We start from the raw sequence: 18,573 nt of genomic DNA on the forward strand, positions 1-18,573 counted from the left end.
AAAATTTTACTTGCGTGTGATATTAATGATATTGTTCAATAATTTCTGCATTTGGTTGGATCACCTTTCTTGGGAATAGGCATAATATGGAACTCTACTGGTTGGCTGGCCAAGTAGTTGTCTTCCAAATTTCTTGGCATAGACAAGTGAGCACGTCCAGTGCTGCATCCGTTTGTTGAAATATCTCAATTGGTATTCCGTCAATTCCTGGAGCCTTGTTTTTTGCCAATGCCTTCAGTGCAGCTTGGACTTTTTCCTTCCCTACCATCAGTTCCTGATTATATGCTACCTCCTGAAATGGTTGAACATCGACCAATTCTTTTTGGTATAGTGACTCTGCATATTCCTTCCATCTAGTTTTGACACTTCTTGCGTCATTTAATATTTTCCCCATAGAATCCTTCAGTACTGCAACTCAAGGCTTGAATTTTTTCTTCAGTTCTTTCAGCTTGAGAAATGCCAAGCATGTTCTTCCCAGTATAGTAGGTTCTAAAATCAGGTAGTGCGAGGCCTACCACTTTGTTCTTCTTCTTCAGTAATGCTTTACTTATCTGGGGCCTCTTCCCTTTCTGTATAAAGTTGGTAATTTGTTTCTCCATCTCGTTAAAGAATGCTGTTGGGATTTAGATTGGGATTGTATTGTATCTGTAGATCACTTTGAATAGAACTGACATTTTCACAACATTGAGTCTTCCTATCCATGAGCATTGTATTTTTTCCCTTATGTGGGTCTCTTTTGGTTTCTTGCAGTAGTGTTTTTTTTTTTTGTTTGTTTGTTTGCATCCCTGGTTAGATTTATTCTTAAGTACTTTATCTTCTTGATGGCTATTATAAATGCTATTGATTTGGTAATTTCTTTTCAAAGTTCTCTTTGTTGATGTAGAGGAATTCTAATGATTTTTGTATGTTAATCTTGTATCTTGCTACTTTGTTGAAATCTTCTATTAGTTTCAGTAGCTTTCTTGTGGATTCTTTGGGGTTTTCTGTGTATAAGGTCATATCATACGCAAATAGGGATAGTTTTACCTCTTCCTTGCCAATTTGGATGCGATTTAATTCTTTTTCTTGCCTTATTGCTCTAGCTAGGACTTCCAGCACAGTGTTGAATAAGAGTGGTGATAAAAGGCATCCTTGTCTGGTTCCCATTGTCAGGCGGAATGCTTTCAGTCTTTCTCCATTTAGAATGATGTTGGCTGTTGGTTTTGTATAAATGCCCTTTATTATGTTGTGGAATTTCCCGTCTATTCCTATTTCACTGAGAGTTTTTATCAGGAATGGGTGCTGGATTTTATCAAATGTCTTTTCTGCATCAATTGATATGATCCTGTGATTCTTTTGTTTTATTTATGTGGTGGATTATGTTGATCGATTTTCTTAAGTTGAATCATCCCGGCATACCTGGTATAATCCCATTTGGTCATGATATATTATTTTTCTGATATGCTGTTGAATCTATTGGCTAGAATTTTGTTGAGAATTTTTGCATCTATATTCATGAGGGATAGTGGTCTGTAGTTTTCTTTTTTTGTGGTGTCATTTCCTGGCTTTTATATTAGGGTTATGCTGGCTTCATAGAATAAGTTCAGGAGTATTCCTTCCTCTTCTAGGCTCTGAAATAGCTTGAGTAGTATTGATATTAGCTCTTCTCTGAAAGTTTTGTAGAATTCCCCAGTGAAGGTGTCCAGGCCAGGGCTTTTTTTTTTTTTTTTGGGGGGGGGGTATTAGTTCTTCAGTCTCTTTTATTACGGGTCTGTTTAGTTTTTCTACCTCAGTTTGTGTTAGTTTAGGTAGGTAGTATGTTTCTATAAATTTGTCCATCTCCTCTAGGCTTTCAAATTTGTTCAAGTATTCTGTTATGATCCTTTTTATTTCAAATGGGTCTGTTGTGATATCACCCATCTCATTTCTTATTCAGGTCATTTGCTTCCTCTCCTGTTTTTCTTTTGTCAGTTTGGCCAATGGTTTATCCAATTTTGTTGATCCTTTCAAAGAAGCAACTTTTGGTCTTGTTGATTCTTTGTTTTTCTGTTCTCTATTTCATTTATTTCTGCTCTAATCTTTATTATTTCCTTTCTTCTGGTGTCTGAGGGCTTCTTTTGCTGCTCTATTTGTTTGAGCTGTAAGGTTAATGTTTTGATTTTGGCCTTTTCTTCTTTTTTGATGTGTGTGTTTATTGCTATAAATTGTCCTCTAAGCACTGCTTTTGCTGTGTCCCAAAGATTTCCGCGAGATGTATTTTCATTCTCATTTGATTCTATAAATTTGTTTATTCCATCCTTGATTTCTTCTGTCACCCAGATTTTAAGCAAGATGTTGTTCAGTTTCCATGTATTTGATTTTTTTTCCTTGCTGTTTCTGTTATTGATTGTAATTTTATGGCATTATGATCAGAGAAGATGCTTTGCATTATTTCAATGTTTTAGATTTTGTTAAAGCTTGCTTTGTGGCCTAAAATATGGTCTATTCTGAAGAATGTTCCATGTGCAATGAAAAAGAATGTATACTTTGCTGCTGTTGGGTGGCGTGTTCTAGGAGGTCGAGTTGGTTGATTGTGCATTTAGATCTTCTGTATCTTTATTGAGTTTCTTTCTAAATGTTCTATCCTTCACCGAAAGTGGTGTGTTGAAGTCTCCTACTATTATTGTGGAAGTGTTTCTCTTTTCAATGCTGTTAGAATTTGTTTTACGTATTTTGGAGCTCTGTCACTGAGTATGTACATATTTATTATGGTCATGTCCTCCTAGTGTATTAACCATTTAATCATTATATAGTCTCCTTCCTTATTCTTTATGGTGGATTTTGCTTTAAAGTCTATTTTATTAGAGATTAATATTGCCACTCCTGCTTTTTTTTTTTTTTGTAATTGTTTGCTTGATATACTTTTTTCCACCCTTTGAGTTTTACTTTATTTGTCTCTTTGTATCTAAGGTTTGTCTCTTGTAGACAGCATATTGATGGGTCATGTTTTTTAATCTATTCTGCCATTCTCTGTCTCTTTACTGGTGTACGGAAATCCTAGTGGTGTAGTGGTTAATTGCTACAGCTGCTAACCAAAATGTCAGTGGTTTGAATCGACCAGGAGCTCCTTGGAAACTCTGTGGGGTAGTTCAACTCTCTCATATAGGGTTGCTATGAGTCGGAATCAACTTGACAGTAGTGGGTTTGGTTTTGGTTTTTTTAGGCCATTTACATTCAGTGTAATTATTAATAGGTATGAATATACTGCTGTCATTTTTGTTTTTTGTTTTGTTTTTGTGGTGTTGACAGTTTCTTTGTTCTACTTAATTTCCTGTGCTGAGTTCTTTTTGTTTATGGATTTTCTTTTCATCTCTTTCATTATTGTCAATTTTGTGTTTGTTGAGTCTTTATGTTTTTCTTCTTTTTTATTTTGATAGATAGGTTTGTAAGCTTCCTTTGTCATTACCTTGAAATTTACCTTTATTTTTCTAAGTTTAAACCAGTGTTTTATTTCTTGATATCACCTAGACTTCTTCTCTATATGGAAGTTCTATGACTACACCATTTATTCCCTCTGTTTTGTTGTTATCATCTTTACATATTGACATCTCTGGTTCCCCAATTTCAGTCTTTTATCTTTGTTTTGTTTTTGTGAATTCCCTATCTGGGTTGGTATCTGGTTGATCTGTCCTGTGTCTTAGTCTTGGATTGTTGTCTGATGTTGTTGGTTCTCTAACCAGTGGACTCCCTTCACTATTTCTTGCAATTTTGGTCTGGTTTTTACATATTCCCTTAATTTCTGTTTATTTGAAAATGACCTAAATTCACCATCATATTTGAGAGACAATTTTTCTGGATATATAATTCTTGGCTGGCAATTTTTTTCCTTCAAGGCTTTATATATATCATCCCATTGCCTTCTTGCCTACATGGTTTCTGCTGAGTAATCAGAGCTTAGTCTTAGGGTTTTCCTTTGCAGGTGACTTTTCATTTATCCCTAGATACTCTCAGGTTCTTTCTTTGTCTTTGGTTTTGGCAAGTTTCATTATGGTATGTCTTGGTTACTTTCTTTTGGGGTCTATCCTGTATAGGTTCATTGAGCTTCTTGGATAGATATCTTCTCATCTTTCGTGATATTAGAGAAGTTTTCAGCCGGCAAATCTTTGACAATTCTGTGTTTTCCATTATCCTTCCTTCTTCTGGTACTCCAATCACCTTGAAGTTTTTCCTCTTGACAGTATCCCACATAATTCTTAGGCTTTCTTCATTTTTCTTCATTCTTTTTTCTGATTTTTCCTCAAATATATTGGTGTTAAGGGATTTATCTTCAATCTCGCTAATTCTGACTTCTGTTGTCTCAATTCTGCTCCTGTGACTTTATATTGAGTTGTCTAATTCTGAAATTTTACTGTAAATCTTTTGCATTTCTGGTTGTTGTTTTTGTATGGTTTCTAGCAGCCTGTTTATTCTGTAGTTTTGTTCTTGCATTTTTTTCCTGAATTCTATTGCTTTGTCTGTGTCCTTGGTTTGGTCTGTGTTTTGCCTGATCTCCTTCTTGATCTCTTGGAGAGCTCTGTATATTAGTCTTTTGAATTCCTTATCAGGTAGTTCCACTGCCTTATCTTCCTCTGGAAGGTTTTCTAATTCTTTATTTTGTTTGCTTGCTGGAGCCATCTTGTCTGGCTTCTTTATGTGATTTGATATTGACTGCTATCTCTGAGGCATCAATAAATTATTATATTTATTGTATTTTTCTTACTGTGTCTTGAATTTTTGTTTTGTTTTGTTTTGATATGTCCAAGTAGGCTGGGCATGTGTGCTACTCTGGTCATTAATCTGGCATCGCTGAAGCTCTCACCTCCTATCTCCAGGTGGTGGGAGCAGCTACTAGGTGTGTGAGCCCGGGAGCCTGTTCACTGTTCTTGCAGGGGTGCTGAAGATGTAAGCGGCGTTTTTGTTGAGGTGGTGAATTTGTCCTGCTAATCACCTGGTCATCACTGCAGGGGGTAGTCTCCCAGGTCATTGGGTTAGATGTTGTGTGTTGTGTGTGTGCTCCACCACTTACTGGTTGCTCGGGGCACAGGTGCCCGTGTCGTCAGACACTAAACGTGTGGTATGGAGATTCTCATCTACAGTCCTAGGAAGGCAGGGCTGCATGGTGGTGTTCAGAGCAGGCACAGGTCTCTGGTTGCAGTGGGGGGCAATGTAGGAGGCAAGACGTGCCTGTCAGCTGCCCCGGGGTGCCTGGATGGTGTGCCCTGTCCACTAGAGCACATAGTGGGGGGTGTTGTACAGCTGGTCCTTGGGCACCCAGTGCCATTGGCTGGAAGGATTGGGGGGGCCACCACTAATTGTCAGGCCCCTGTCGTGGGTGGCTAGATGGAGTCAGTGGTACCACCAGTCCTCAAGCCCCCAGTGTGTTGGTGTGGCCCCTTCTTAGAGGGAGGGGCAGTGTCAAATGTCACAGATCTGCAGCTCCCACTTGGCTGCTGCAGGTGAAAATGGGCTTCAAGTAAATGCCTGACCCATTTTGTTCTAATAAGGGCGTGTTGTGCCGGGTCAGCCAGCAAAGCACTTGCGCAGGTGATTGGTGAGGGTGAAGGGTACTGCAAGTCTGTGGACCCCCTATGCCAGTAGCTGGGTAAAGGGAAGGTGCCTCCGGACCAGGCCGTGAGTTTCCAGCTTAGGGGATGTGGTAGTGTTGAATGCTACCTGACTGGTGTCAGAGCGGGGAGGGGGATGGATGAGGAAATGGGAGTGCTCCTTGACCATGGAGCTCCAGTGGGGGAACTGTTATGGTGTGCGCACAGTGGGTTGGGAGCTTGCACTTAATTTTCACGGGTCTGTTGTTTCTCTTGTTTGGTTCTGGAGGTGTGTGCAGATTTGCTGCTGCTTAGCCACACCAGATGGAGTAGGTTTCGGCTTAGGATGTTGCTGCTTGCCTCAACCTGTGTGCACTATGCAGATTCAGTTAGCAGGATGCCAGCAAACTCAACCTCGCGATCTGTAATTCCCTGTTTCTGCTGTTTTTGAATTGTCTCTCCTTCCACGTGTCACTCAGTCCAATTCTTCTACTTTGTCATTGATAATTGGGGTTCCTAGATTGTCATATATATATCTAATTCATTCATTTTTTTTTGGTCTTTGTTGTAACAGGGATGACATGAAGCTTCTGATTATTCCACCATCTTGGCGGCCCCATCTCTGCTTTTTTGTTTTAAAATATATTCTGAAAATTTTTCCATGCTTTCAAAGATTTTTTTCCAACAGCAGTTCTCAAATTTTTTGATTTCAGAACATTTTACTCTTAAAAAAATTACAGAGGAACCTAAAGAGCTTTTGTTTATGTAGGTTATACCTATCAATATATACAGTAGTAGCAATTAAGATAGAAAGTTTTAATTTTTGTACTGATTCACTTAAAAATAACAATAATAATCCCATTAAGTGTCAATATCAATAACATATTTTATTAAAAAATAACCCTTTTTTCTAAAACTAACAAAAACATTTAGTGAGAAGAATGGCATTATTTTACCTTTTTGTATATCATTTTAATGTTTGGCTTAATAGAAGACAGCTGAATTCTTATATCTGGTTCTGCATCCAATATGTAGATATGATGTGTTGGTTAAAGCATATAAAGAAAAGCCAGCCTCACACAGATAAGTAGTTGGAAAAGTAAGAAATACTTTTATAACCTTTTCAGATGATTATGGATATTCTTCCTTTGATACCATATTCAAACCTGACAAATGGTAGTTTTTTTGTTTTTTTTTAAGATTAGTTGCAATGTGAAATCTGAAAAAATTATCAATGAACTTTTCATATTCTATATATTCATAAGAGGTAGAAGATGTAAGTATCTTAGTATTATTATTATTTTAAAAATATTTTGACCTTGTGGATGCCCTGAAAGACCACACTTTGAGAACTGCTCTTTGAGAACAATTTAATCACACATTGGTTATCAGGGAATTTTGGCTCATATGTCAACATTGTTAACTTTTTTTTTACTTTTGTGTTCTGGATTCTCTAAGGAGTCAGATCAAGTGAGTATCATTTCCTCTCTTGAGGAATCCCCAGTGTTTGGAGAAAGCTGTTTTCTGCAGTTTCCTGGGTGACACAGACCTAAAACCCACTGCTGTCGAGTCGATTCCGACTCACAGCTACTCTATAGGACACAGTAGAACTGCCCCATAGGGTTTCCAAGGAGCAGCTGGTGGATTCTAACTGCCGACCTTTTGCTTAGCAGCCGAGCTCTTAACCACTGCACCACCAGGGTTTGGACAAAGCTGTTTTCTGCAGTTTCCTCAGTGACACAGACCTAGGTATAGGCAATATCTTCAACTCACTCCTGAGAGCAGGCTAGGTTAAGGCACAACTGTAGTGCCAGCCTGCTTTTGGTGCCCCTCACTCTTCTAAGCACCCACTTTCCTCCTCCTGGTGTCCTCTCCTCCCAGAAGAGTGTCCTAGATCCTGTATTTGAAGGGGTTTGTTCAAAAGTGAATCCAGTCTAAAACAGGTACTGATAGGTTTACATTATCAACTCTCCAAAAGGTGTCTGCATTTCTACAAATCACTAATCTCTCACCATTGACTTGCATTTTCCCAAATTCAATGACCGCTTCTCATACTCCATGCCCTTGTTTTGGCATCTAAAACCAAGGTTATTTGACAGGAGGGTGATAACATGAGTGGTGTTGATCAGAGAGAAGGAACCCTAAGATCCTGAGGATGAATTTTTTTTTTTTTTTTTTTTTATGATGAGATCCAACCATTCATTCATGCAACAACCATTTCTTAAGCACCTACTCTGTGCCAGACACTGTGTTCAAGGTGCTGGGGATGCAGCGGAGAACAGAAACAAGGTCCCTGCCCTCACAGAGATTACATTCTAGTGGTGGCAATAAATAAACAACATAGAAAATTTCAGATAGTGATAGGTGCTATGAAGAAATTAAGGAGCCCTGATGGCGCAGTGGTTAAGCACTCGGCTGCTAACCGAAATGTTGGCGGTTCGAATTCACCAGCCACTCCGCAGGAGAAAGATGTATCAGTTGGCTTCCGTAAAGATTATAGCCTTGGAAACCCTATGGGGCAGTTGTACTCTGTCCTATAGAGTTACTATGACTTGATGACGAGTTTGGTTTGGTTTGGTTTTATGAAGAAATTTCAAATAGTGATAGGTGCTATGAAGATGGTGAAAGACATAATGAGGGAGAACTAAGCCCATTCGGAAGGGTGGTTGAGGAAAGCCTCTAAGAACGTGACATATGTACTGAAACCTAAATAGTGGATTTGAGAAAGAAGCACCCCAAAGAGAGAAAACAGCAAGTGCAAAGACCTGGATGCAGGAAGAAGCTTAACTTGTTGGAAGTTCAAAACGAAGCCAGTGTGTCTGAAATGTAGTGAACATGGCAGAGAGTGGGATGAGATGAGCTGAGAGGTAGGTGGGGACCAGATCAGACAGGGCCTTGAGAGCCCTGGTAAAAACACAGAGGTTAACTGTCTTGTGCCAGGCACACAGCTAGTAAGTGGCAGAGCCAGAATCATAATCCAGGTCTTTTCTATCTATTGGGTGTTTTTTTAATGCCGTGTAACTCAGTTTATGCCCTAAATGGTGTTGCATGCAGAGGGGATTTACTGAGGCCCTTCTGGGAGTTTCCAAATCTAAGAAGAGCCAGAGACAACATCTCACTCTCTTCTCTTCATGCTCTCTTGGGGGAAAAAAAAAAAAACATACTAGATACAAACACGTCAAGGCTCACCACCCCAACCCGTTAACATAAACTCTGTCTTTTAAACAATCTGAATTTTTATAGATGTTACACTAAATAGCTATTGAAAGTTTATCCCAGGAGCCCAAACAGCGTGTTGAGAAGTTGTTTTGGTGTTGCTATCTTTGACCTTATGAAAATTCAGTTGCATGGATTGCTAAAGTCTATTTTTAAACACAAGATCTACTCTCCCTATCACACATTAGGAAACTTAATATAGCTAAGGTGCTGGTCAGGATTAGTTACTATGTAGTTTTTTTTGGTCTTTCATGCTTTTGCTTTTAAAGTTTGAAGTAATTATTTAAAAATCATAAATTTATGCACAAATAAAAAAGAAATAAGTTGGCTATAATTAACAGATAAGTGTGTGTGCATATAAATCTTGAGATGAGCACTCAACTAAGAGTTCTAGCACTGGCTCTGCCATTAGACTAGGCTTAGAATCCTAGCTATGATACATACTAGCTGTCTAAAGTTAGGTAAATTACTCAATATCGCTAAGCCTCAGCTTCCTCTTCTGTAAAATGGTGATGAAAATAATGCCTATATCATAGAGAAGCCCTGATGTCACAGTGATTAAAGCAGTTGGCTGCTAACCAAAAGGTATGTGGTTCAAACCACCAGCTGCTCTGTGGGAAAAAGATGTGGCAGTCTACTCCCGTAAAGATTACAGCCTAGGAAACCCTATGGGGCAGTTCTACTCTGTCCTATAAGGTCATTATGAGTCAGAATCTTCTTGACAGCAACTGGTCTATATAAATGACTCGAAATAACAAGTGACAGTGCTTGGCATAGATTAGATGTTCTTTAAGTGTTGGATTCCCTTTCCTTCTCTGAACCTTTGTTCACTCACAGAATCATAAGAAGGTCATGCTAGATGATGTCTAAGGTCCTTTCTAGGATAAGTGTCACTAACAGCCAGGTACTCCTGCCAGAATTAGACCACAGGACCATGGAACCCTATGCTGTAAGCAAAAGAGGAAGGGCTAGAAAGAAGGGACCTGGGACACTAACAGAAAACTCCTGGGAGACTTAGCAAGGAGGATTCAGGTACTGGACTTGGAGGGTGCAGGTCCTAGTGGACCCCTACCTCAGGTCCCCAGGACCAACTCATTTTACCAATGCATTTGCATCAACTAATTAATTACTTGTAGAATTATTTGTTTAATGTCTTCTCTCTCAGGGGCTAAACTCTCAAGATAAGGAACTCTGTTTTCCTCACTCCATGTTTATATTTCCTGGTCCACAGTAGGCCTTCAATAAATATTTGCTGAATGAATAAGCCTCTTATAGTAGATATATTTTTGAAAATGAAGGAAATACATTTTATTTACAAGTCAACAATTTTAAATGCCCTAGTGAAATTAGCCATTAAGATGAAATTTGTGGTGAATATAAATTTCAGATTTAGCATGTGGATTTTTCTTAAAGAGAGGCATACCCAAACTAAGAAAACATAATAACAGCTCCATGAGAGGGCTTTCAGCATTAAGCGCTTGGTAGACTGAAGAATGGAATCAATTCATCTTCTCACACAACTTGGATTTTAGCAGATTAGGATGTGGCATTTTGAAACTGAATCCACTTCAACTGCCTTAACAGCGGACTTTTCTCTGGGCAACAAGCAAAGCCTATTCTTATCCTTCCATCCATGATCTGGCTCAAGGATTAGTCTCAGGGAGTTCTCCTGACAAGTCACAGAAGGTGGGAATGATGACCACAGGCATCTTAATTGAACAATCTCCCAGGATTTATCACTGTCCCCTCCAAGGTACTGTGCTTCCAAATAACTGGACATTGTCAATCCCTGGTAAACAAGTGATCAACAACCAACAAAATCCTACCTAATCTAACAAATTCAATCCCAAAACCCACTGCTGTCAAGTTGAATCTGACTCACAGCAACCCCATAGGGTTTCCAAGGCTGTAAATCTTTATGGAAGCAGACTGTCGCATCTTTCTCCTGAGCAGCCACTGGTGGTATCGAACTGCCAACCCTTCAGTTAGCAGTTGATCACTTTAACCACTGCACCACCAGGGCTCCTTAAGAAGGTCAACGCCTCAACTAAATTTGCTTCTTGAAGAAGTCTCAATGACTTGCCATTCACTCATTTATTCACTGCATTCACTTATCCATTCAACAAATATTCTCAACGTTGAAAACTCCTGAGTGATTCTGGATTCTAAGAAGAAAGCTTAGATACAGCAGCAACTGGAGCACAAGGGCTGGAACCAGGAACTAGAGAAGTATCTAACCATTTCCTGTTCTTGAAATACCTTTCTGCCCAGCTGCACTTTCTCTGTAAAACCTTTCTAAATCTTATTTTAGGAAGAATGACTGTCTTTTTGCCCAGCTGCATTTTCTCTGTAAAACCTTTCTAAATTCTATTTTAGGAACAGTGAATGCCTTTTCCATATCTCCTTGTTAATAGCCTTAGTGTAGCACTTATGACATTATGTTAGAGTTAACTGTTTCCTCTTATCAGACTATAAGTCCCTTGAGATCAGCAATTGTGTCCTCCAATTATCTTTATGTCCCAGGTATCTAACACGGGGCCTGGCATAGAGAACTCATTATCATTGGAATTCTTATGGATTCCAATGAAGATAACAGATTTCTAGGTATTGACCAGAACTGAGTTGTCCAATATGGTAGCCACTAACCACGTGTAGGTAAGGCGTTGGTGGTTCAGTGGTAGAATTCTCACCTTCCACGTGGGAGACCCACATTCAGTTCCTAGTCAATGCACCTCAAACACAGCCACCACCCCTCTGTCAGTGGAGGCTTGCATGCTGCTATGATGCTGAACAGGTTTCAGTGGAGCTTCCAGCCTCAGAAGGACTAGAAAGAAAGGCCTGGTGGCCAACTCGAAGGCAAATAACAACCACCACCACATGTGGCTATTAATGTGTTGTAAGTGTAAAAAATACACACCAAATTTCAAAGACTTAGTATGAAAAAAGTTAAATGTCCTATTAATAATTTTTACATTGATTACATGGCAAAATGATAATACTTTAGATAACAGGATAAACAAAATACATTATTAAAATTAATTTCATTGCTTTCATTTTACTTTTTTCATGTAGCTACTAGAAAATTTAATATTAAATACGTGGTTCACATTGTATTTCTATTGGATAGTACTGAACTAGATCAAAGATTATTATTTTCATGTACAATATCCATTCTCTTGTACCTAATTCTAAGTTTTCCTGGTAGGAAGGGGAAATTGGTTACACTGTCCGAATAGAGTCAAGGTTCTTATTGAGCCTAGATTCAGAACACCCAGGGAATACAACACATTTTTCTTTGTGCATTCTATCAGTCAATATGTCCTATACTTTAATAGGTATGTTGTTTTAGAGAAAAAATAATAATAATTCTAACTCTTGCTGTTGAGCCAAAGTCTTATTGAGTCAAAGTCTTACCAAGGGCATGTAATACCCATGCAGCCAACACTTAAATAGCACTTCAGTTTCTGGCTCCAAAGGCCTCTGTTTTATCTTTCTCTCCTCCCTCAGCCTCTGGCATCCTGAGCAGTCACCCCTGAGCTCTTTCCACTGACATGAGAAGAGGGCTGGCTCAAATGACACACTTGTCAAAACACTTAGGTAAGTACAGCAGTGGGAGACACTATATAAATAGATATATGGAAACAGAGTGCTCCATACCGATAACATAAACCATTTATAAATTCCCTTCACCTTTCAAAAGGTTTGCTTCCTACAAAGATTAGTTAAATGTGAATGTCACTAATAATTTTCATTCTATCAGCTTAGACAGATCTATTTTATATAGGTACTGGCAAAGCTGTAACTGAAGGTGACTTAAGTTTTGGGTACAGGCAGTCCCCAGATTATGAATGAGATCCATTCCTAAGTCTGTCTTTAAGTCAAATTTGTAGGTAAGTTGGAACAGGAACATACAGTTCTTAACTTAGCATCAGTTAGTCAATGTTTATATTAGTTTACGTATATATTTTACCTTTCTATGCATTTAAAACACTTCTAAACCACGCAAAGTTTTCATGAGTGTCACAAAGTAGTGCATGCATTCATTATTACGAACCATTGTATTTAACTCCAATTTTTAATCCATAGGTTTTATGGCAGTCCATACTTAAGTAGGAGCAGTCTGTAAGTCAGGCCATTCATAACTTGTGGACTGCCTGTACTGCTGTAGTAAAAGTCCTTTGTGCTTAAATAGAAAAATTAAAACTGGTCAACAGAGAATGATCCAAAACAAAAATGCCAGAAAGTTACAAGATGATCTGTGGGAGAGGTGAAATGAGTTGGGCTTCATTAGTCTACAGTCATAAAAAATACAAAAATAATGACTACCTATTTAAATCTCTCTCTCCATACAAGAGAACATGAGATTGAAACATTTAACAACAGTGTTTCATATATGGTAGTTATTCAATAAACATTTATTGAATGAAAATATGTACGTATAGGACCTCACTATTTAAAGGAATACTGTAATCATCATGTTTTTCTTGTTTGGTTGTTTGAAATCCTGAGTATAGTATTGTAGACAGAACAGGGCTTCCTATTTCACTCAGAATAAAATTCAGTCCTTATCATGGCCTACAAAGCCCTATATGAGCTGCAACCCCACTACCTCTTAGATTCATCTCTGACCACTCTCCCCTGGCTCACTCTGCTCCAGAAAACTGATCTTTGTGTTCCTCAGACAAGCCACACACATTCCTGCCTCGATGCCCTTGCTCCTGCTCTTCCCTTTGCCTAGACCACTCTTCACCCTTCATTTCCTTCAGTCTCTGTTCAAATGTCATGTCATCAGGGAGGCTTTCTTTACCACCCTATCCAACAGAGACCCTTATCCTGCTGTTTTATCTTCGTATCACTTGTTGTCACCTAACATATATTTATTTCTCTTCTCACACTGCAAAGTTAGTTCCAGGAAGGCAGGAACCTTGTTTTGTTCAATGCTGTATCCCTGTGTCTACAACAGTGCCTGGCACACAGTAAGAGTTCAATAAATATTTGTCAAATGAATAAATTAATGAACATTAGATTGGAGTCTAGACAACTGCAGTCTAATCCTAATCCTACCACTAAGAAGTTGTGTGATTTTGAACAAATGTTCCCTCTCTGTCTGTTTCTGAATCTGTAAAATGATTGGTTGGGAACAGATGTTTCTAAAGCTTCTCCCAGCTCTAAAATTCTGTGGGTTTTATAAGTCTACCATTTACCAGTGATCTTATGTTAAGTTTTCGCAACACAAAAGTCTTTGTTTTATTTTATATATCGACAAACTACAAGCCCTCTGGGGCATTTTATTCTGATCCAAGACCCTGCTCCAATGGCCCCTGATGAAGCCTTACTCAACCCTTCCAGGCAGGGTGGATCCCAGGACTTTCTCCCTACTTTGAGGTACTTCATACAGACCTTTTCTTCCTTAAATCTCTTTTAAGAGTTAATGATGTAATTAGGGTTTTCTGTTTCTCCACCTCAAATGTGAACGTTGTAAGGGTAGTAAGGAATTCTTAGTAATTTTTGTATTCCCAGCACATTGAATGGTCCAATTAGTAGGCACGCCATGAATGTTTAGTGAATGAAGGAATACAGGTAAGCCAAAGTGGAACAGGATCATTACTCATATTGAAAACTGACAGCATCACTCCTCCTTCGTTGATGAATGGTGGCAGAAAGTAGAGCTTTGCTGCCAGTGATGATTCATCTGAAGGATGAATTGGAAATCTTCTAAGGGCCAAGTACTTACACATGCTCACGTAGTTTATTTAATCCTATGACAACCTAATGAATTAGGAATTACTGCTACCATTTTACAGATGAGAAAATTGGGGCTCAGAGAGGATAGAGAATTTGCTTACAATAAAACAGCTAATGGGATTCACACACAGCCCTCTTGATGCCATATATCATTTTCATATTACTGAATGATATCAGAACAATAGTTCTCTGATCCAGTGTAAGCATTGGTGTGTGTAATGTTGAACTTTCCCGTATTAGAAAAGCCTTTATACAATAAAAGAGGATGTTTCCTAGATTCAGAAAGGTAGCTACAGATGATTTTACATATTATACCTGAAAGGGTAAGAAAAAGATTTACAAGCAGACTACACCTTGTGTCCTTTAAATTTTTAAAAAGGAAAGTTTATTTTTTCTAACATGCAGAAAAGCACTACATGCTTATTAGAGAAACACTGAAAAACACTGATAAACATAAAGAAAAAATTAATCATTATTTCATTTAACAATAATCACCATTAACATTTTTCTATATTTTCTTTTGGCCTTTTTCCAGTATATATTGTATTTTATGGTTGAGATCATTCTAAATTATAAAATTAATTTTTTTAAAATTCAATATAAGCGTTTTTCATATTATTAGAAGTTTCTATAAACAGCATTTTAATAATAACTCATCAAATAGGCACAATAATTAATCATTCTATTATTATAAGATACTTAAGCTGTGTTATATTTTTTAATATTATGTGCCACTTAATTTTAAAAAATTCAGTTTATAATTCAGTTTCTGAGAATGGTTCTGACCTATGAGAAAATGTAGAGACAACTTTTCTACTCAAGGAGGGGAAAAGCTCTCGCTATTTATTACTCAAAGAGATGAGGTCTTTTCCTTTTCCTCCAATAACCATTCAAAGTAGAAGCTAGATGCAGCCACTCAAGTTTCAGCTGATATTAAATAATGAGTCAGTTGTGGGCATAGAGTCTCGTCTCAAAAGGAACAGGTGGTGAAAGTCTAGTGGCTTGCAATATGCAGATCTAAGCTCACATCTTCACTCTTACATTTACTTGCCTTATAATTAAGTCTCAGTTTCCTCATCCATAACAGGACAATTGTCTCACAGTGTTCTTAGGAAGGTTTAAAATGTAAACACTTAGCACCGTGCAAGGCACAGAGTGAGTGAGTCCTCTTCTAACTGTAAAACTTTGGTGGAAGAGTCAAAAAGAAGGGGTAAAGAAAGGTGAAACATCATTCTGATCTCCCATCCATTAGAGAATACACCAAGTCCTCACCTCTGGTCTCAGAAGAAAAACCTTCGGGCCATATTTGTAAACTTATGCACAACAAAGTAGTTTGATTCTTAACAATACTCTGAAGTAGGAGAAATTTGGGGATTCCCAGTTCTCTTAGGAGTTCTTCCCCACTGACATCTCCCTGTCTAGCTACCACTGCCATCTCCTTTCCCATTGCCCACACTGTGGTTCAAGCCCTTGACACTGCCTTTTTCCTTTCCGCAAGTGCCTCTCTGATCTGAGCCCTCCTGAAAACCAACTTTCCAATATTCCCTTATCAGACTAATTTTCCAACAATATTCATCTGTTCTCCAACCCTGTTCAGAAGGTTTACTGACTCCTTGTTACCCACGTCATCAAATCCAAAATTAAAAAATGTGGTGGTTTTCAAGGCCTCCATCACCACCCACCTTATTCCCACATGGTTCCCTCTGCTCATTCTGACCCCTTGCTCTGGTGTCCACCTTACTGTCTAGTGTTGGAGCAGACTGAAACTTACCATAGACAAATCAGATCTTTACCTGAAGGTTTTGACCTTTGTCAATGAGCAATGTGACCCCAAAGTGGCTCTGTGAAGTACCGTCAGCTGCTCACGTTTTACTTTAAATGAGTTTTCGGAGTCTATTGGAGGTAAATTTTGGCTGGACAAGTGTATGAGGATCCTGGACACCACTAAGAGGTAATAGTTAGAAAGGCTGGGGTTGATAGACTCACCCTTCTCAATACTGTCCAGAAATCGTAGGTCCCAAACTCCCTGTTCCACTTCCCATGGGTGTCTTCTGTCTTTCATTCATGTATCTGCTGTCCATCCTCTAAAGGCCAGCTTGTGTCCACTACTTCAAGGTAGTCACCTGGCTCTACCTGTTCTCTTCGGAGCCTCCACAGTACCCGCAGTCTACACCCCACCTAATTTATTTAGCACATAGTGTCATATTCCCCATATTGCTCCATAACTTTTTCCATAAAGTCTTTGAGGGTAAGGATTGTGCTTGGTAGTTGCTTGGTAAATATGTGACCAATACTCAAAACTTCTTATCTAACTGACCAATTTCCCTCATCAATGTCACTATGGGCTGCTACTACAACTTCAGCTCTGTTGACTTTGGTTGGGCAGGATTTTTAACTTGGGGTAAGATGGGCATTCTGAAGCATTGGGACACATCCATCTGTCACTACAAAGCCTTTCCTCTGTAATAGACTTAGGAAGCAACACCACTGACTGACAGACATGTTCAGGGGAAATAAAAACAACACATTCTTAAAAGAGAACAAATCAAGGTAGAAACAAATCTAAATAGAGAGGACATGATTCATACTATTCTCATTTTAGGACCTCCATGAAGAAGGATGAAGACAATGAAGGGAGGCCTAAGTGGAGGGAGACCTGTATTTTCATGAAAAATTTAAAAAACTGTAAAAACCCTTGCCGTCAGTCCATTCCAACTCTTAGCACCCTGTAGGACAGAGTAGAACTGCCTCATAGGGTTTCCAGGGGGCAGCTTGTGGATTCGAACTGCTGACCTTTTTGGTTAGCAGCCAGGCTCTTAACCACTGTGCCACCAGGGCTTTATCTTTTCATGTAGTATTACATAATTGCATTTACATTCACTGAAATGAATTTGCAATTATGAAACAAAGAAGCAGGCTTTTAAGAACAGAGGTTACCAAAACACAGGCTTCTTTGCTCCAAATAATTTTTGGGCCTTTATACCAAAACTAATACCCCTTATAGCAACCTAGCCTAGTGCTAGGCACCCAGGAGACCTCCATTCATTTGAAGGTACCGGAGGGGCATTCTTGACCTCCCTCCTCGCACCCCTACGCCATCTCCTCAAGCTCAGGCTTTGAAGATTGTTCTTGTGGCTTGGGCCGAATGTAAGCATTGTGGCGAACACATTTCTGCAGTTAGGCAGGACCCTAAGTAAATCCCCAGGAGTAAACAAGAGCAGCAAGTCACAAGGAGCACGGGAGGCGACAGGGGAAGATGAGCTTTGCTGCAGGCGGGCCTGTCACTCCAGCTGAGAGCAAGCACCTTCACCCCAAGCTCTTTGAAAACGCAGCGTGCCAAGAGAGAAAGTGCTTAGCTCGAGGGAAAAGAACTGTGGAGCTTAAAGGGGGGAGGGGCAATAAAAAGAAGGTGTGCGGACAGTTACCCTACTGAAGCACCTTCCCTCTCCACTCCAGGCATGTTTAAGCCCTCAGGCGGGTGCACTCGGGTTGCGGGGTTGTGGGACCCGGCAGAGGCAAACCCTACCTGGCGTCCGGCTCCTCCTCCGTCTCCATGGCAGTTTCGTCCTCCTCACCCTCTGACTCCTCCTCGGTCTCCAGTTCCCGGGAAGCCTCCTCGTCCTCCGCGGAGCCGAAGCTCTCTGCGGCGTGGTTGCTGTCATTGCTCGCCATCTCGCCTGTCCCGGGCCGGAGCTAGAGCCGGAGCCGCCCGCGCCCGCCTGGTGTTCTCCCTCTGACTGCAGCTCTGGCCCCCGCCCAGCCCTGCCCTGCCCTGCGGGGGCGGCTCGGCTTCCCCGCCTGGAGGCGGGAGAGCCGAGCGACTTTAAATAGAAGGCGTCAAAAAGTTTCGCCACAGTTTCTGAGGCAAGGGCTCAGCTTCTCTTCCCTGCGTGTCTGCCAACTTCCCACCAGCCGTCCCCCGCCCCAGTTTAGGCAGATCCCCAACGGTCCTTTTCAGCAACTGGAGATCACCACTGTCAGGGGGCAAGAGTTCCCGCTGCACCAGTGGGTTAAACCAGTGATAGGTACTCCAGTCCTGGCTTCCTCCCCTCCAGAGTGGGCTTGGTAGGTT

General features: G+C 39.9%; 1 protein-coding gene across 1 annotated transcript in view; it reads right to left on the reverse strand.

Annotated features, from left to right (window-relative positions):
* Nucleotides 1-18,240, reverse strand: part of CMYA5 (cardiomyopathy associated 5) — a 103,911-nt gene extending 85,671 nt beyond the window's left edge. Inside the window, exon 1 of the mRNA XM_023729471.1 lies at nucleotides 18,028-18,240. Coding sequence (XP_023585239.1) covers nucleotides 18,028-18,173 — 146 coding nt within the window. The 5' untranslated portion in view covers nucleotides 18,174-18,240. The remainder of the gene's footprint in view (nucleotides 1-18,027) is intronic.
* Nucleotides 18,241-18,573: the final 333 nt, after the last annotated feature.

This window comes from Trichechus manatus, unplaced genomic scaffold (genome assembly GCF_000243295.1).
Source record: "Trichechus manatus latirostris isolate Lorelei unplaced genomic scaffold, TriManLat1.0 scaffold00029, whole genome shotgun sequence".
Lineage (NCBI taxonomy): Eukaryota > Metazoa > Chordata > Mammalia > Sirenia > Trichechidae > Trichechus > Trichechus manatus.